Here is a 15,716-nt window from a genome sequence, read left to right as displayed (position 1 = left end):
TTCGGTGACATACTTTTAGATATTCGCGCAGCGTCGATTTACTTGAATTTGTGATGCTCGAATACCACAATTTTGGCGAGAAATATTTACTTCCTTCGATAACAAATTTATAATTTCCATTTTTTCCCTCTTAGACATTCGTGTGTTTCCTCGACATTTTGCAATATACATAGTTTATGTGACACTTGCTAGTTTAATTAAAACATTTTCTTTAAATGTAAATAAATGTATAAATTTGAGAAACTGAAATAATTAAACAGATTAAGAATCTCGAATATAATTAATTAAAAATATTGCTATTATTGAAATATATTTATTCATAGTATTTTAGGTATAATTCGCATAAGTTTTCATAAAAAATCGTTTAAAAAAAGTATTTTGTCGAGTTATTTAAACTCGGTGAATTGTCCGGTAACACGCAATATTAAGCTATTAAAAAACCGTTAGCGATTTGATACTGAATGAAATTACATCACGCCGAAATCGATTAAGACGAGGAGCAGTAGTATTGGAAGTATTGGAAAAGAGAGCATCGAAGGTAATCGTTAAAATAATCGAATAACTCGATACTCGCCTTTAGTGGAGCTCGATAATCATCGACGTTCAAAGAAAGTTAGGTATTCGGGTAGTAAGGTGAAAGTTTAACGAGCACCTGCTCGTTCCGTGTTCACGCCCAAGGATCAGAAAGATTATTCCAAAGTTTCACATACCAATAAAATAATTCCAACGCCTCTACCGATAATTATTTCTTATATTTTAACAGCGTGTGTAATCAGTAATGCATATACATATAAATGCATTACAGACTTCCTATCATCCAATATTCAAATATTATTTTAGCGAGTGTAATGATTGAAAATTCACCGCACGGATTTTCCATCGGCATTCTCTATCGTTCCGGATACACTCGCGCGACATGAAAGTCTGTAGGAAAACTTCCGACGGTGTCCTAATCAATTTTTAATTTCAACTGCCCGTCATTTTGTACGGCACTTCCGTCACATTCTCAACTTTGAACGAACAAATAGTGCGAAATATGACAATCGCTTAAATGCTCCCGATTAAATTGTTCAGGACTTGTTTTTAACGAGAAAAACCTGCGCACACAAAATACAAACGATCCGAACGTTGGAAAAAACTGCTGCGGTACTGATAGTTCATAACATGACTTTGAATCAAAACAAAAACAAGCCGTACCTCGTCAGCAACAATTGGGCATAAAAACACAATTGTTGACACGTTTTTTAATTCGAAAATAAACTTCTTTTAGCAATCAAGAATAAAATAATATAAATCTTACACTTTTGTGTATTGTAAATAAAATGATGGAGAATTTTTCTTTTTTAGACACGCGAGACTATCTTTATACTTTAGATTCTTTAGAACTTAAACAAAAGTTCTAAAAAAATACAATAAATGTTAAACGTCTGATTTTTGAACAAATGTAATAAATTGCATTTAAAAATTGCAATAAAATGCCATTAGCTAAGTCATTTGATTTCTCCTGTAATAAGTTTCTGTCTTTTTCGGGACTCGATATAATTATTTTGTTTTAATTTTTACAGAAGCTGCTGTGTTCGATGTATGTATATTCACTTGCACATTTCATATGTATGTTTCTCAATAATGTTCAATTAATATTATATTGTAAATTACATATACAGTTATAATCATATTGAAATATACTGTAATCTTTGTGTCCTTCGCGCAAAAAGATAAACATTTATTATAAGATAAAAAAAAAACGTCCAACCAGTCAATCTCTTCAACGTAATGAGATGAGATTTTGAGAAATAATTTAAAATTTAATTAAAACTGCTATTTATCCGGCGGATCAACCAAGGTAGACAGTACGAATGATGGGAATGGGAAATAATACGAGGGAAAAACTTTTTTGCCTCGCCAAGAGTCTCCAAGAAAAATAGGCTGTATGATAACTGGTAAACAACCTGGAAAGAATTATTAAGTAATTTGCCAGCAAGGAAAGCCAGTGAACGACTCGATTTGCCAGTTATTCCAATTTATCATTCGTAATTTTTGATGTCCTCTATTCCAAAAAATGTACATTTGGTTTCTTCCAGAATTATGTGCTGCAATTTATTAAACTTAATGTAATCCCTAAAAGATTTTAATGACTTTTCCGTAAAGTGCGGCACTGTTACTAAAATAATATACGAGTTCTAAATAACGACCGAATGAGCATTAATAGGTACTCGTGCGAGAAAGAGGGAGAAAGAGAAAGAGAAACACGATGTTCCATTAGCGTTTCACGCGCCTTTTCCGAAGATTTACCGAACTTGCGCCAGCTAGACTGCGTTTTCCCGGCACGATGCAAGAGTTCTCGGAGCGCGGCGTCGCCGCGTAAGAGTTGAACGACGTGCACACGAGAAGGAGCGAAACGGTTGGAACGGCTACGATTCTCATAGATATCCCGACGGCTTACAATTAAACGCCGACTTCACGGTTGCTTACGGCCAAAATTTATTTCCATCGCGAGACACGGCCGACGGTTGCCTGCTAATTATCCGCATCGCTGTTTAACCGTCTAGTGGCACGTAAGGAAGCGAGATAGACGAGCGCCAAAAGACGAGAGTTGGAGAGAGAGAGACGTCGGCATCGCCGGGAAAACTTATTAGCAACGGCATTTATAATTTTCGCCTCTATATTCTTAACAATGTCTTCTCTCCCCTCCCCCTCCCCCTCCCCCTCACCGTTGCAGCGCGGCACGATCCTTACAGTCAATGGGTTGGTTCTAATTCAGCTTCCGTGCAACCTTTGTCTCTGCCGTGCAATTTCGTTAATACGCAGTTACGATATCGCGATTCCGCAATTGCATGCCAAATGTGTAATTCTCATGATTTTCACGTCGAGATTATTACGAGAACAAACACTGAGCTACGTATTCGCAGCGCGAAATTTCGATAATTCGAGTTTTATCCTGCGAGATCATCTTTCCGAAAATGCTGTCGCGTTAGATTACAAGTCACCTGGCAGCCAGCGCGTTATAAATAATTATTGCCATCAATGTACGGAGGGCTTATCATAATTTCGCTATCTGTATTCCAGTTGATGGTAATCAACACGTGTCCCTGTGCCGTGTCCCCGGCATGTATCGTCTTAATACTTGAGCTCGTTTCACGCTCGCCGGAACACCACCCGCGAATTTATAAGGGCGGCCGATCGAAATAACCGCTTTAGCGTCGTTGCGAGGAACGTACGCCGTCGGCTGCACGGGGTCGGAATCATTCCCACGAGCATCCTCCGCATCGACGATAATGGATAATCAAGCACGTTGGAGGGGAAGGAGGGATGGCGCACTCCCACCGATGAAACGAGAAACGTGTCGCTTTCGACCACGAAAGCTCTGCTAGCAGCGTATAAGAGAATGTAAGCGGATGCGCGCGCGCCAAAAAGGACTCGTGCACGCGTGTATAATCTCCGAGAGCGCCTCGCAAGGAATATTCCTGTGATGGGCTTTCGAGAGGTCGGGGATGCGTGATACCGTTACCGGCGACGTATTGCGTGCTTTTAATGCTACATTATTATACATCGCTTAAAGATAAAGCTGCACGTAAACTATACTCGATATACGAGTAAACTAAGAGATTACATAATAATAAGATACATAATATGCCACGAATAATTTATGTTTGGAGAAAAGCGCTCCAAAAAGATTCAATAATTAAACAATTTATATCTGTAGTTTTTTTTTTTCACAATCAAAAGTTTTAAATAAACTTTACAAAGAGATTATAATTACTTTCTACCAAAATTATATCGATATATCGAAATATATCGTAAGACGATATTTTAACAATTATCACGAAAGAGCCCCTGCAGCGATCGATCGCGCTTCAAAGTTCCGAAGAAGAGGATTGGGAAGCTGCGAAATGCAGCTGCAGCTGCAAGCCCAGTGCCACATTAAGGACATACCGCAGCGAGAGAGAGAGCCCGGCGGTATTACTCGACTAATCACTTTGTAACATGGTCGAGCTTGGCTCCTTCGAGGTTGAGCAAGACGAACAAGAAGAACGGGGCGTGGTGATGGTGGCTGTTTCTTGGGAGTGGGTCGAGAACGCTGGAAAGAGGTGAGACGGGCCAACAAATCGTGCCAAGTGCCAACTTCTCTTGTTAGAGAACAATTAAGAAATGCAGTGTTGCAAGTACGAGTCTCAAAAAGATAAGAGAAAGAAGCTCGGATATTTTCACACGTGTAGCACGTATAATATGCTAGCTAGCAACTTTGCAAAACACAAAACCGGTCTTCTCTTGTTTTCTCTTTCCATCTTTACGTTTCATAAATAAATTAAAATCTTTATATCATCTTCAAAAAAAAAAAAAAAATTAAAGCAAAATATAAATAATAAAAAAATGAGGATGTTAGCAAGAAATAAGCAATTAGTTGCCAATTATATAATGTGGCTGATGATATTAATGTTATAGAAGTTGCATGCATGGACGCATCGCAATGTCCATATTATGTAATTTGCAGGAGTTTATTGTTTTCATTAAACTTACTAATTTCTGCCAATTTTAAACCCGCTTATATATACATGCAGATTTATATATCTACTTTAATTATAACACTGTCATCGTAGGCGTTTCTGCTATATTTCAACTACGCGCAAATGATCAGAATTTTAATTAGAATAATTTATTAATAATCATTTATCCGTACATTGCGAAACAATTAATTTGCATCAAAATGGATCATCTCTAATTCGGTTACGTTGCGTTTTAATTAAGCGCGCAAAATATTCTCGATTCTATATTTGCCACGTCAATAATTGCGATCGTATCGTTTTCCACTGCCGTACACTCTCTATTAATAATCATACACACTTCTTTCTTTCATATGAGAATTGAATACCGGGCCGACATTAATTTGCAAACAACAATGTGAATCTCTCTACCAATTTTATTTAAACCACACGAGACTGCCAGAGTGACCAAACGATTTAAACGTTCGATTTATGCAATACTCATTTAACCACATAAACTGCATTGTAACTTTAAGATAGAAGAAGAATCACAGCGTTATAAAGCTCAATCAGAAAAATCATATTGCGTTTGCCGATTACGTTTAACCTTGAACTGGAAATGATTCTCACCGTTGCGAGATTCGCGCAAAATCCAGAAGAAATTGTCACAAAATCGTACGTAATTTTTACATCGTGCTTATACGAAGAGGATCTCTCTGGCGCGACAACGCGTTTCTGGTATTGCACACACCGGTATCAGATTTGATGGTGCGGTCGTGTTACGCGCCCCCGTACAGGTCGTTAGGAGAGGCGATTCTCGGACCTTTCGGTCAGCCATTACGGAGTATTAACTGATCCTGTCGACTATTACCCTCGCGGCAACACAGTTGTAATACTTTTTTCGTTGTACAAAGCCAGTCCAATTTCCCTTTGTTGCTGACTGTGAATTTCATCACTCTCGCCCACGGGATCGCATGTTTCCGAAACTTCGCCCCGTCTTCGATCGACACGTGGTAACGACGAGGCACGAGAAACTGCGTAAAAAATGCCGCGTATCGTTAAAAAAACACGGAAAGACCTAATAATTATCACGAAACTTTTACAAACAGAATGTACGTGTGTATTAGTTTATATATAATTTCCCACACATCTCCGGTCCCCGGTTTGGAAATTGCAAACTCGCGCAATGCACGAGCCACTATTGTTGACAAAGACAGAACGCGCTGCTAGCGCAAACATTTGGCACATTTGGTTGGAGATCGTAATGCGTACCTGCGAACGCGCCTGTAAAGTAATTAGCTCGGCTGGACGGACATTCGTGCCTTGAAGGCCAGACTGGTGGTGCCTCCTACGATTTTATGCCGTCTGGTCGTCTCGAAGTAATAATAAACTTTGAAGTAATTAAGATATATCGGGCTCCAATTAAACGGCCAGCTCCAAGAGAGGGGCGCGATATCCCTTTTCGCACTTTTCGTAAGATATATACTTTACGATTGTCGGCGCCGACTTTTCAACGACTTCGATCAAAGTCGCTACGATTAATTTCGCGCTGAATAAATTAGCGAGCTCGGGCTGTTAAGTAATCTGAAATCGAGCAATGTCAATATTCATTAAATGAAATAAATGGCATTTTTCAATTCCGTAAAAGGAAAAAAGTAGAGAGTTAGCATGATAATATATTAAAATATCCAAAAGATTAAAAAAATTAAAGTAAATATAACTTATATATGTATACTAGAGTGTATATATATATATATAAAGCTCATTACGGTCAAAAGCTTCTAAATTTATGCAGCATGGTATAATTATTGCTTTTTCGTTCGTATTCTTGAATGCAATCTCTTAGATCTAATACAAGATTAAAATGAATACATAATCGATGCACTAAATGCGTGATAAATGGGAGAAATACGCGGACCATTATATTCACAATGGTTTATGCGTACATTACATCATCTATGAGGATAAACTTTCGCTTGCAAAAGACCAAAGTACCTTACAGTATACGTACCTGACCTGATCGAGATCGCGGTAATTGCGTGCGAATTCCGCGACGTCGGCGCGTCGGTTGCTTTTTATTGCCGGTCGTTAGTGTAATTAGTTCCTTGCTGTTCACGAACGAGAGCCGCGGACTGGATGTAATCGTGAATTTACACGTGCAACGAAAAAAGACGGCCAGACACGCGGCGCGAATCAAAACGGCTGTCTTTATATCTGTCTTATTTTCTCCCGCGGGGAAAAAAGTTCATATCTTTCTTAAAAAAGACATCTTAAAAACTCATTAATGCACACATATATATCCTTAAAAAAAGCAAAAGTTTAATAAACTCTATTTCCTGAGATAATGATTGTTACGTGTAATAATAGAGAGAAACATTATAAAGATTTACTTTGTCGATACAATAAATATGTTCCTGCATCAATTCGCAGATTAGAGAAAAATAAGAGCCTTTTCCTCAAGGGGAGAAAAAAGTAGCCTAACGTGTCGATCCGAGAATGACACAAGAGGTGGCAACAACTATTACAAGAGTTTTTTATATTGCGGATATGTTGATATCGATCGTAACAATTTATGCGGTCGACGGAGAACACGAGGGTGCGCGCGGTTGCTGTCGATGCGGAGTCTTGTCATCTTTTTTTCTTTTCTTTTTTTTCTTCTTTTCAATATCGCCGTTCGAGATAAAGCGAGATTCAATTTCCTGTTCCTCTCTTTCTTTCATATTCTCTTCGTCTCTCTTTCTCAAGCTACGATCTGCGAACGATGAAGAGAGCGTAGTCTGAAATTCCTGTGACGAACAGATATCGTTCCCGGGAGAGGGTGGAGTTGAGATAACTTCGAACACGTGGAAAGATGAGGGTTCATGGAATACTGCGCGACTTATATCAGGGATTTGGTATGTACGTGCGTGCATGTGCGCGCATCGCGAGAGGAAGGGAGGAGCCGGACGATTAGGTGACTAACCCTCTGTTTGCACGGCCAAGTATTCCGATAACAGGGGGCTCTCCCTGTCAACGATATCTCTGCGCTTCGTTTATTGATACAGGACAATTAGCCGTCTGCCATCGATGCGTAATGGACGTCTTATTGAAGCTCGCTTGGGATTATTGTAGCGCAGCAAAGTTATGATAACTTCGGCTTTCTCATTCAATTATCAAAGAGTATACGTTAGGCAAACAGTTTCACAACATATTCCACTCCATTTCGCTATCCATTTTATAGAACGCTTTTAAAATTGTTTATTTTAATCACATTTCTATTCATCCGTAAGTAAAATACATATATAGTACATACATATATACATATAAAGTAAAATATAAATATTTTATTTTTATTTTCAAGCAAATTATTAAAACATTTGGAAATTCGTTAATATAGACTCTATAACGTATAATATTTCAGATTAATAATATTTCTACTACAAGGATAAAGTTGATATGTCACGCTACTTTTCTCTTTTCAGATTTGATTTTTGAAAAATTGTGAAATATTTAAGGTAAAGTGATTTTAAAATAATAATATATTATAATATATTTTAATTTATTATTTAGCATTTATTCTTTTGTATCAAGATCTCATTTTTAAAAATGCGTCCCCAATAGAATAAAGAGAGGTCGATAGCTAGTCTACTAGTCTACGACGACGAAAAGAAATGATAGCTGAAAGTTATTATTTCCATTGTTATCGTAAGATTGCGCATTTTCCCAAAGTTTTTTCCTTCTTACATTTGCATCTGTAACTTTCCCAAAGTACCTGTCGTTAAGAGCCGTGTACCACGGTGGCCAGACCATCGTATTCAACTCAAAAAGCTGTGTAAATGTATTTGATTGCGCGTGCACAAGTTCCGATTGGATGGCAACACAACTACGTATATGGGTGTGTCTCGGCCGAAGGTAGTCTCGATGTAGAATCTCGTTAAGCCACGCAAAAAAACTTACAAGCGCCATTCAAATTCGCGAGCCTCGTAATACTCGAGAACACAATATCTCCGTGTGTAGTTTAACGCGCGACGCGTTCAAAATGACCGGCTAGTAAACCTTAAAATAAGAGATGGGATGTGCAAGACTTGTGTGCTGCCTTAGGCAGTAAAATAATATATCTCGTCACAAGTAATATTATTTTTACTAGAGGTAGCAGGATGTCCTCCGCGTGCAATAAACTTACTGGATGGTTATTATCGGCTCTAATCATACACACTTCGACGGACGTAATTATCAGTACGTCATCGTGTCCGGTAATCCTTCCCGAATCACATAAATGATGAGGGAAGTCTCATTTCTCGTCTAACGTCCGCCTAAACGACTTAAGTATGTATTGCACGGAAAACGAGCATTTCGCGACTTTTTTATCTTTTAATCAATATACATAAAGATAGGAAAACGATAGAGATAGTTTTTAGCGCGATCATGCAATCTTTTTTTTATTTTCTCACAGTTCGCATCATTGCAAAGTTTTATAAATGTCCACATAAAGCAACGTTTAAATGTCCGAGGCCGCATTATATCCTCATTATTCCCTTTTATCCGCGAAAAGATATTCGTAGCGACGAAATCGTCTCATCTCACGAGCACGGATATTTTCGCGCGTTTACACCGCCGAGTACAAAGTGTTTTCTGTAGATAAGAGAGTGAGAAAGAAGAATAAGTAAGGAAAAAGGCGAGAGATTTACTCTTTCTCTTGTCTCTCTTCTTGCTATTTCCTTCTTCACAGTGCACGTAATCCTGTCGTTGGAATATCCAACCATCCCTCGACGCGCTCGCCGTCTTTCTCGCGCTTCGCGTATCTTTTGTTTCGCGTTTCGTGAAAGTCCTTGTGTAGGGCGCCCCGTTCTAGCCAGAGCTTACATCGCGGACGGATTTCGACCGAAATAAAGAAAAGATGAAAGCTAATGCCGCTAAAGCTGCTCCTTTCGGACGACAACGTGTAAGCCGTCAAACGTACACGTGTGCGGGCGCGAAAAAAAAAACGAAAGAGAATGTCTATTTAATTTAATTCGCGTCTGTGTGTAAAATTCTTTGTACACGGATTGGGAATTAAAGTTTGCACGAGTTCCTCAAATCCGATTAAAGCGACGATTAAAGAGTAAAGCTCACACGCGACGGGTTTAGGTTAAACGACCGAAAACTCATTCGCTCTTCGTTTTCTACCCATCCGTAATACCCGGTCAAGCCGTTATGTGTTCGAAAACGCTACGCGATTACATGAAAAAGCGATGAAGAAGTTACAAACTATCCCATCGCAAACGTTGTCCGCGTGTCTCGCGATTCGATAGAAGGCAGTTGTCTTTCTCGTTTGGCCACCGATTTGCGCTAACACTTCGCTCGTGGTTCTTGGAATTTCGCAACAAAGTTCTCACTTTTGTGCGCGCGTCTACAACGCGATTACGTGACAAACTTGGATCGTGTCTTTGCGCGCCACGCATCTTCTCAAACCCTTCGCCGCGCCCTTTATCCCGTCGTTCTCCATCCCCAAGTCCCGCGAACGAGTTGATGCGAGTCTCGCGCGCGCTTTTTACCCCCCAGACGAGAGAACTTCCCAGAGCATCGACTGGCGCAAGAAAGAAAAAAAAAAGTAACTGGAAGAGCAGCGTGAGTAACGCAGAGTGGAAATTAATCGATTCTTCCCTCGGCGCTTTTTTGCCGCAACGTCGCGTCGCCGGGTGTCGCCTTCGCGAGTACCACTCGTCAAAAGTCACCCCTTTTATCTCTGTATGCGCCGGCAAATGAGAAGGAAAAGTTCGGAAATAATTTCCAAGAGTCCAGCGAAAGGGTTATACGCCCGCTCTTTCGCTCGGGATGTACGCGCGAGCCTTTTCAAAGGGAAATAATTCAACCGCCGCGTACGAAAGCTCCCGCTGATTCCGATGGTCTAACTTCGCAAGGCTCCCCAAAGGCAATGTCTCGGCATTCATGCTGACCCCCGGGACCGCAGGAATGCGCGGCCTCGAATACCGTGCGCTGGATGAGTCTTAGCTGCGGTCGCTCATTACATAGCCTTAGCGGAAGCGATAGCGGTCGCAAAAGACAGAGAAACCGAGAGAGAGAGAGAGAGAGAGAGAAAGAGGCTGCGAGGCCATAACGCGGAATCGGACGACCGGTAGTAGACGATGTAGTCGACTCTCTCGTGAAGCTTTTAATCTCGAAAATCTTTGAGACCTTGGTGCGACCAAAGGAAAACTTTCGTAATCCTTCCGGCATTCATGACTGACCGAACTATCGCGCTTCGTCCTACCTACCGTGCTTTTCCCTTTTCTCTTTATCTAGCTACTTCTGCAAATATATACACACACACACACACACATATACATACACATCACTGATAAATCTCTATGTAGTGCAAAGAGAGTAATGCTCAAACTCCTCGAATTTAGTGGCGAATTAAGAATCTATATGAATAGTCTGTCGAGAAAAAGTCGGTTGTGCGCGGATGACGAAGAAAAACAAATCGGAAGAAAGAATAAAGTACCGTTATGTTAAAAAAAATATACTTAATTTCATCCGTGTTATTTCAGAAAATAGTTTAAATACAGCCATCGATACCATCATGATTGAAAACACTTGCTTATCTTGTTAGATAAAGACTATCTTGAGACGCATTAATCTTTAATATAACAGGACATAGTCGTACATAATTTCACGCAACTTCATTACATGCGAATGTATATGGAGAATTACACGTCAAATGCGCGTGTAAATTGGATCAACAGATCGGTTTGAGAAGCCTGTCGAAATTAATATCCGTTCCGTTAGTTAACAGAGATCCGATACGAAGGGCTTAGAATTCATGATCGCTTGGTAGCGTAGATACCTGCCCGCAAGTACAGATTAGATCAATGCGGTATGATGTTCTCGAATATAGTAGGCACTGGATATATGCATAGAGGCTTCTCCTTTTTAGACAAGAGAGCATATTATGAAGAGTATACTGGATTTGCGTTAATCAATCAAGACACTGCTCACTGCATCTTAAATAAGATTCAATGTCTCTCATATATCGGTCATTGATATTTCTATAACAAAGATCGTTTGAGAAATCCGAGTATTTTATCGTGAGTCTCAAATAACGATTACGCGTCAGAGATGGGAAGTCTTATCTATACAATGTCCGCTTGCATACCGGAAATCATGTCACACGCTCCAAGTACATCGTCGCGCAAAGTAAGATTAGACGTTTGCCCAGCAACTCGCAACAACAGTCAGTTGGTCCTTCAGCGTTCACGGAATGCTACACGACGAAATTAGTCGGCGATAACTTCGGAAACAAGTATCGCGCACATAGTGTTATCCGGTGGCGAGACGTTCCTTCGAAACTTTCTCGCCGAATATTCGCGCGAAAACCGACATTCCGCGGAAGCAAAACATGCGCGCACGCATTCCGCGTTGAAAGAATGGGGAGCATTAGAAGGATAATAATCGCACCGTCGTAATGAAAATTCCGCCAATGGTGCGACAGGAAAACAGACCGGCCGCAAATCCCCCAAAAAGTTTTCCCTTCCGGAAAATGCTACGCTCGTAGAAAACGCTCCGGAACGCGTAAGTTCTTCGAGTGTGTACGCGTACGTGTATGAGCGTACGGCGCGTTCGCAAGCATCGCGTCTCCCCAGCATGCGGTCTCTTGCTTTATACACGCGAGAGAGAACCGCCACGCACCGGCGATGCTCTCTCCACACTCCTGACTTCCACACACGAACCGAGAGCCAACCAACCGACCATTCCACATTCCATTCGACTCCGGTTCTCTCTCTCCCTCGGTAGTACCATAATGAAGTCAGCCCGGCGTTCTAAGCCCCGGTAATATCGCGTGGCAAGGCCTTCCCCGAGATAATATTGGTGATGTATGCTAACGGGCATTTCGTTGCCCGGGATACGTTCGTTTTTACATTCTGCACTCGTTCGTTCTTTTAAACGATTTACCGGAAAGAAAGAAGGAGGTCAGCATCCCGTGAGAAAAATTCCGCCAAGATTTCCTGAAAAATTCCCAGTGTATATCCCAGTGTATGATGAGTATTTTTTCGTATAACAAACGACAACCACAAATTATTAACAGTTTTGTCGATTCTTATCCAACGAGAATTACGTCTTAAATTAATTATATAGCTTAAATTAATATATAATCATTGCTTGATGTTAATGCCAAACTGATGATTTTTAATAAAAAAAGAATGCCTCTCCTGTGACTAATTTCGCATTAAATTCGTGTACCAGCATCCAATGTTAATTGCGATTGAGTTTACTTGTCTGTATAATTTGTATTGTAAATGGCCTCGTTGGTCCAACGAAACGATCCCGAAAGTCACATTATTTAATTTGAACGATATACTTGGAAATTAATAACGATCGATATCCTGATATAAAATTTGCGCCGCCATCGCCCATCGATCATCGATGAACCACATTATATTATCGTTATTATGAAGAAAAAAGTAGACAGCAGAAGCACGAAAAAATGACGTTGTATGCTTCGTCGTTAGATAATTTTTAATATCATATAATAGCGAGACATTTATTATTATCTTGTATATTAAAATATAGCAGCATGTAAAACTGCTTTTATTTTCTCTATGTATCTCTCGCAGCTAGATATCGATAATATTACGTAATTTATCTCAGCGCGAATTACGAATTTCGTATCGTACAGAATTTCCTGTATATGATTGATTATCCACGAACATGTGTAAACATAAATAGGGTGCGAAACGTATATGCGTAGCCTTTGTCATCATCGCGAACAATGACATTCGACGAATGAGAATGAAAAACCACGATACCACGTGGCTTCGCTATCGCCTCGCTCGTCCGTTTCCGCTTCCGCTCGCGTGTCACGAGCCTGCCCTACCGCAATCAAGATAGACTGAGCTTGGTTGAAATATTCCCATGGAAATATCGCCATAAAATGCTCATACTTTATTGACAGTAGATATCTGTCAATAATCATACCAATAAAATAATCCCCGCGATCATCGAGACGTCCCGATATTTTCAACGTGCATATTTCGTTTTCGCCAATCGTCTCACGAATAGCATTCGTTAGAAGTAACTGACCTTTGTGATGCCTGAGATGGGAACGTCCACAGCACGGTTGCTCGAAGTAAGCGTGTCCCGGGTGAGCGCCGGCGGGTCTGCTGGCCGTGCTGGGGCCCACGAGTTGTCCCAGGACAGCTGCGAGAACAGCTGCTCTAACTATAGTCATGGCGTCTGGTAATAGCCTCTGCCTCAACATGATCACGAGGAAATCAAACACAATCTCACTTTCTCTCTCTCTCTCTCTCTCGATATTCGCCGTGAAACGATTCTCGCGATTCTATCTCTCCTAATCCCCGAGCATTACGCGCACAAACGATTTTACTTTACTTCACTCGCGATAGTCCAATTACAAAGAATCGCGACGTGGGTCTCGATGCTCTGACCTTGAACAGGAAAAGGAGAGTTTCTGCCGTAGCGCGTGGTTTGTTGCCCTTTGCTGCTGGCAACGACAACGAGACGGCCGTTCACCGGCGTATAAAGCGTCTCTCACTCTCTCTCGTTTAATCGCGCCGTCCTTGTCGCGCTCACGCGGCAGGTATACTCTGAGAAACTCGACCGCGTGCTGCTTCGTTTGGCTGCCTCTTTCCCCCTCTCCACGGTTCGTCGTCCACCTCCTTCCGCGCCGTCTCGGAGGACAAAGGAATTCTCTTCCTCTTTTACTTCTCGTGCACGGCCCGGTGCCCTTAAGCCGTAGATAAGTTCTTAGAACGGCGGACGACGAGCAGCAATTCACGTCGATCGTGGACGCAGATTCTAAGAACTTCTTATTTCCTTCTCAACGTCTCCACGATGTTATCTTTCACTTGATCGCTGGTACGATTACTTAAACGTTTCTTATCTGCCGTCAGTAGAATTAGAAGCACACATTTATCGTTGTTATTCGTTACGACGCTTTTCGAGGAGCGTGGAAACAACGTGGAGATTAGAATCGAAGTATTTTACCAACTGAGAAAATCTTGATTAACTAAATATAAAGAACGAGACGCGCACGATGGTCACATCTGTTGCTCGAGTCGAGATGGACGCGATTACGGAGTCGACGAGCTGCTTGTTTTCCTATCGCGCGTGCATCATTGCGATAACGGGGTGATCGCAAGCGCGACGTATCGGCGGCACACGAGGAGCGCATCTGTCACAACATGATCGAATCGCGGTGAAGGATCGTCGTTGTATTTATCGACGTTTAAGTCACGATGCTACGGACCGAACCGAACTTGCAGTGACTGCTAACACGGACGACAAACCTCTCTCGTCGGAGGCCGCGGCACGACTGTTACCCTCTGACGCGCGTTGCCGCGTTCAGTCGCGCTCGGCGCCGCTCGGCCGTTCTCGGCTCCACTCGGCCGCGACCGCCACGGAGAGCGCACGACTCTACTATAGTATACGACGGACGGTCCCCAGTCGCTGCGGCTGTTCTCGCAATCCGAGATACTCGTTCTGATCGCCACGAAAAGGCGAATATAAGCGTCAGCCCTCGATATTTCTCGTAACCCTAGCGCGCGCTTTTTTATGGAGGTTATGAAAAATTTTAGGCAGCGCGATAGCACAAAGGGGAGGAAATCGAATAGATGCTTCAAATCGGACTTTCACGGTATTGTCAAAGACGTTTGAATTATGAACAAGTTCCGCGTTTTTTTCAGAACGTCGTATGAAATGCATCTTTACTCTTATCATCTCTGGCAAAGCCGATAAAGCTTCCTCGAGCAAATCTTTCGACGGATTTCTCTTTCATGCGATTATCGAGATCCTCGTTCTATTGATACTTATTGAAGAGCATTCGCGAAATGCTGATGAAAAATATGTCAGATTTGTAACATTCGAATACAAAGAGATTTAATATTTAAATTGATATAATATATATATTAAAAAAAAAATTGCTATATTATATGTATAATAAAATCTCAAGATAAGTCCTTTTTTTAAATTAATTCTCGATATTTTCTACTACTTATTGAAATATTTTTTTATATATATTTTTAACTTTTCTCAATCCTGTATAAATCATATTATAGTCGAATCTAATTTTCTATGAAATTATTGAATTCTAAAGAAATTAGGAAAGATTAGATGTGAAATCAATTTATGTAACGAGAAGAAATTCCACAGAGTGAGTTGAATTATTTGAAAGGGAAGAAGGCTAATAATTGTGAGCCTTTATATATAAGCATAATGCAACGTTTCAATTTGATAGTTGACGCAAACGAACGCTAATTG

General features: G+C 40.9%; 1 protein-coding gene across 5 annotated transcripts in view; it reads right to left on the bottom strand.

Moving 5' to 3' along the window:
* The window catches only part of LOC126852868 (semaphorin-2A), a 332,693-nt gene that overhangs the window by 119,999 nt on the left and 196,978 nt on the right, over positions 1-15,716 (bottom strand). Inside the window, exon 1 of one of the 5 annotated variants that reach the window (XM_050598130.1) lies at positions 13,521-14,765. The exons of the other annotated variants lie outside the window; for them this stretch is intronic. Coding sequence (XP_050454087.1) covers positions 13,521-13,698 — 178 coding nt within the window. The 5' untranslated portion in view covers positions 13,699-14,765. Of the gene's footprint in view, positions 1-13,520; positions 14,766-15,716 lie in introns of those variants that run through there. 5 annotated transcript variants of the gene reach the window in all.

The sequence above is a fragment of the Cataglyphis hispanica genome, chromosome 1 (genome assembly GCF_021464435.1).
Source record: "Cataglyphis hispanica isolate Lineage 1 chromosome 1, ULB_Chis1_1.0, whole genome shotgun sequence".
Classification (NCBI taxonomy): domain Eukaryota; kingdom Metazoa; phylum Arthropoda; class Insecta; order Hymenoptera; family Formicidae; genus Cataglyphis; species Cataglyphis hispanica.
This window is presented reverse-complemented; position numbering and strand designations above follow the sequence as displayed.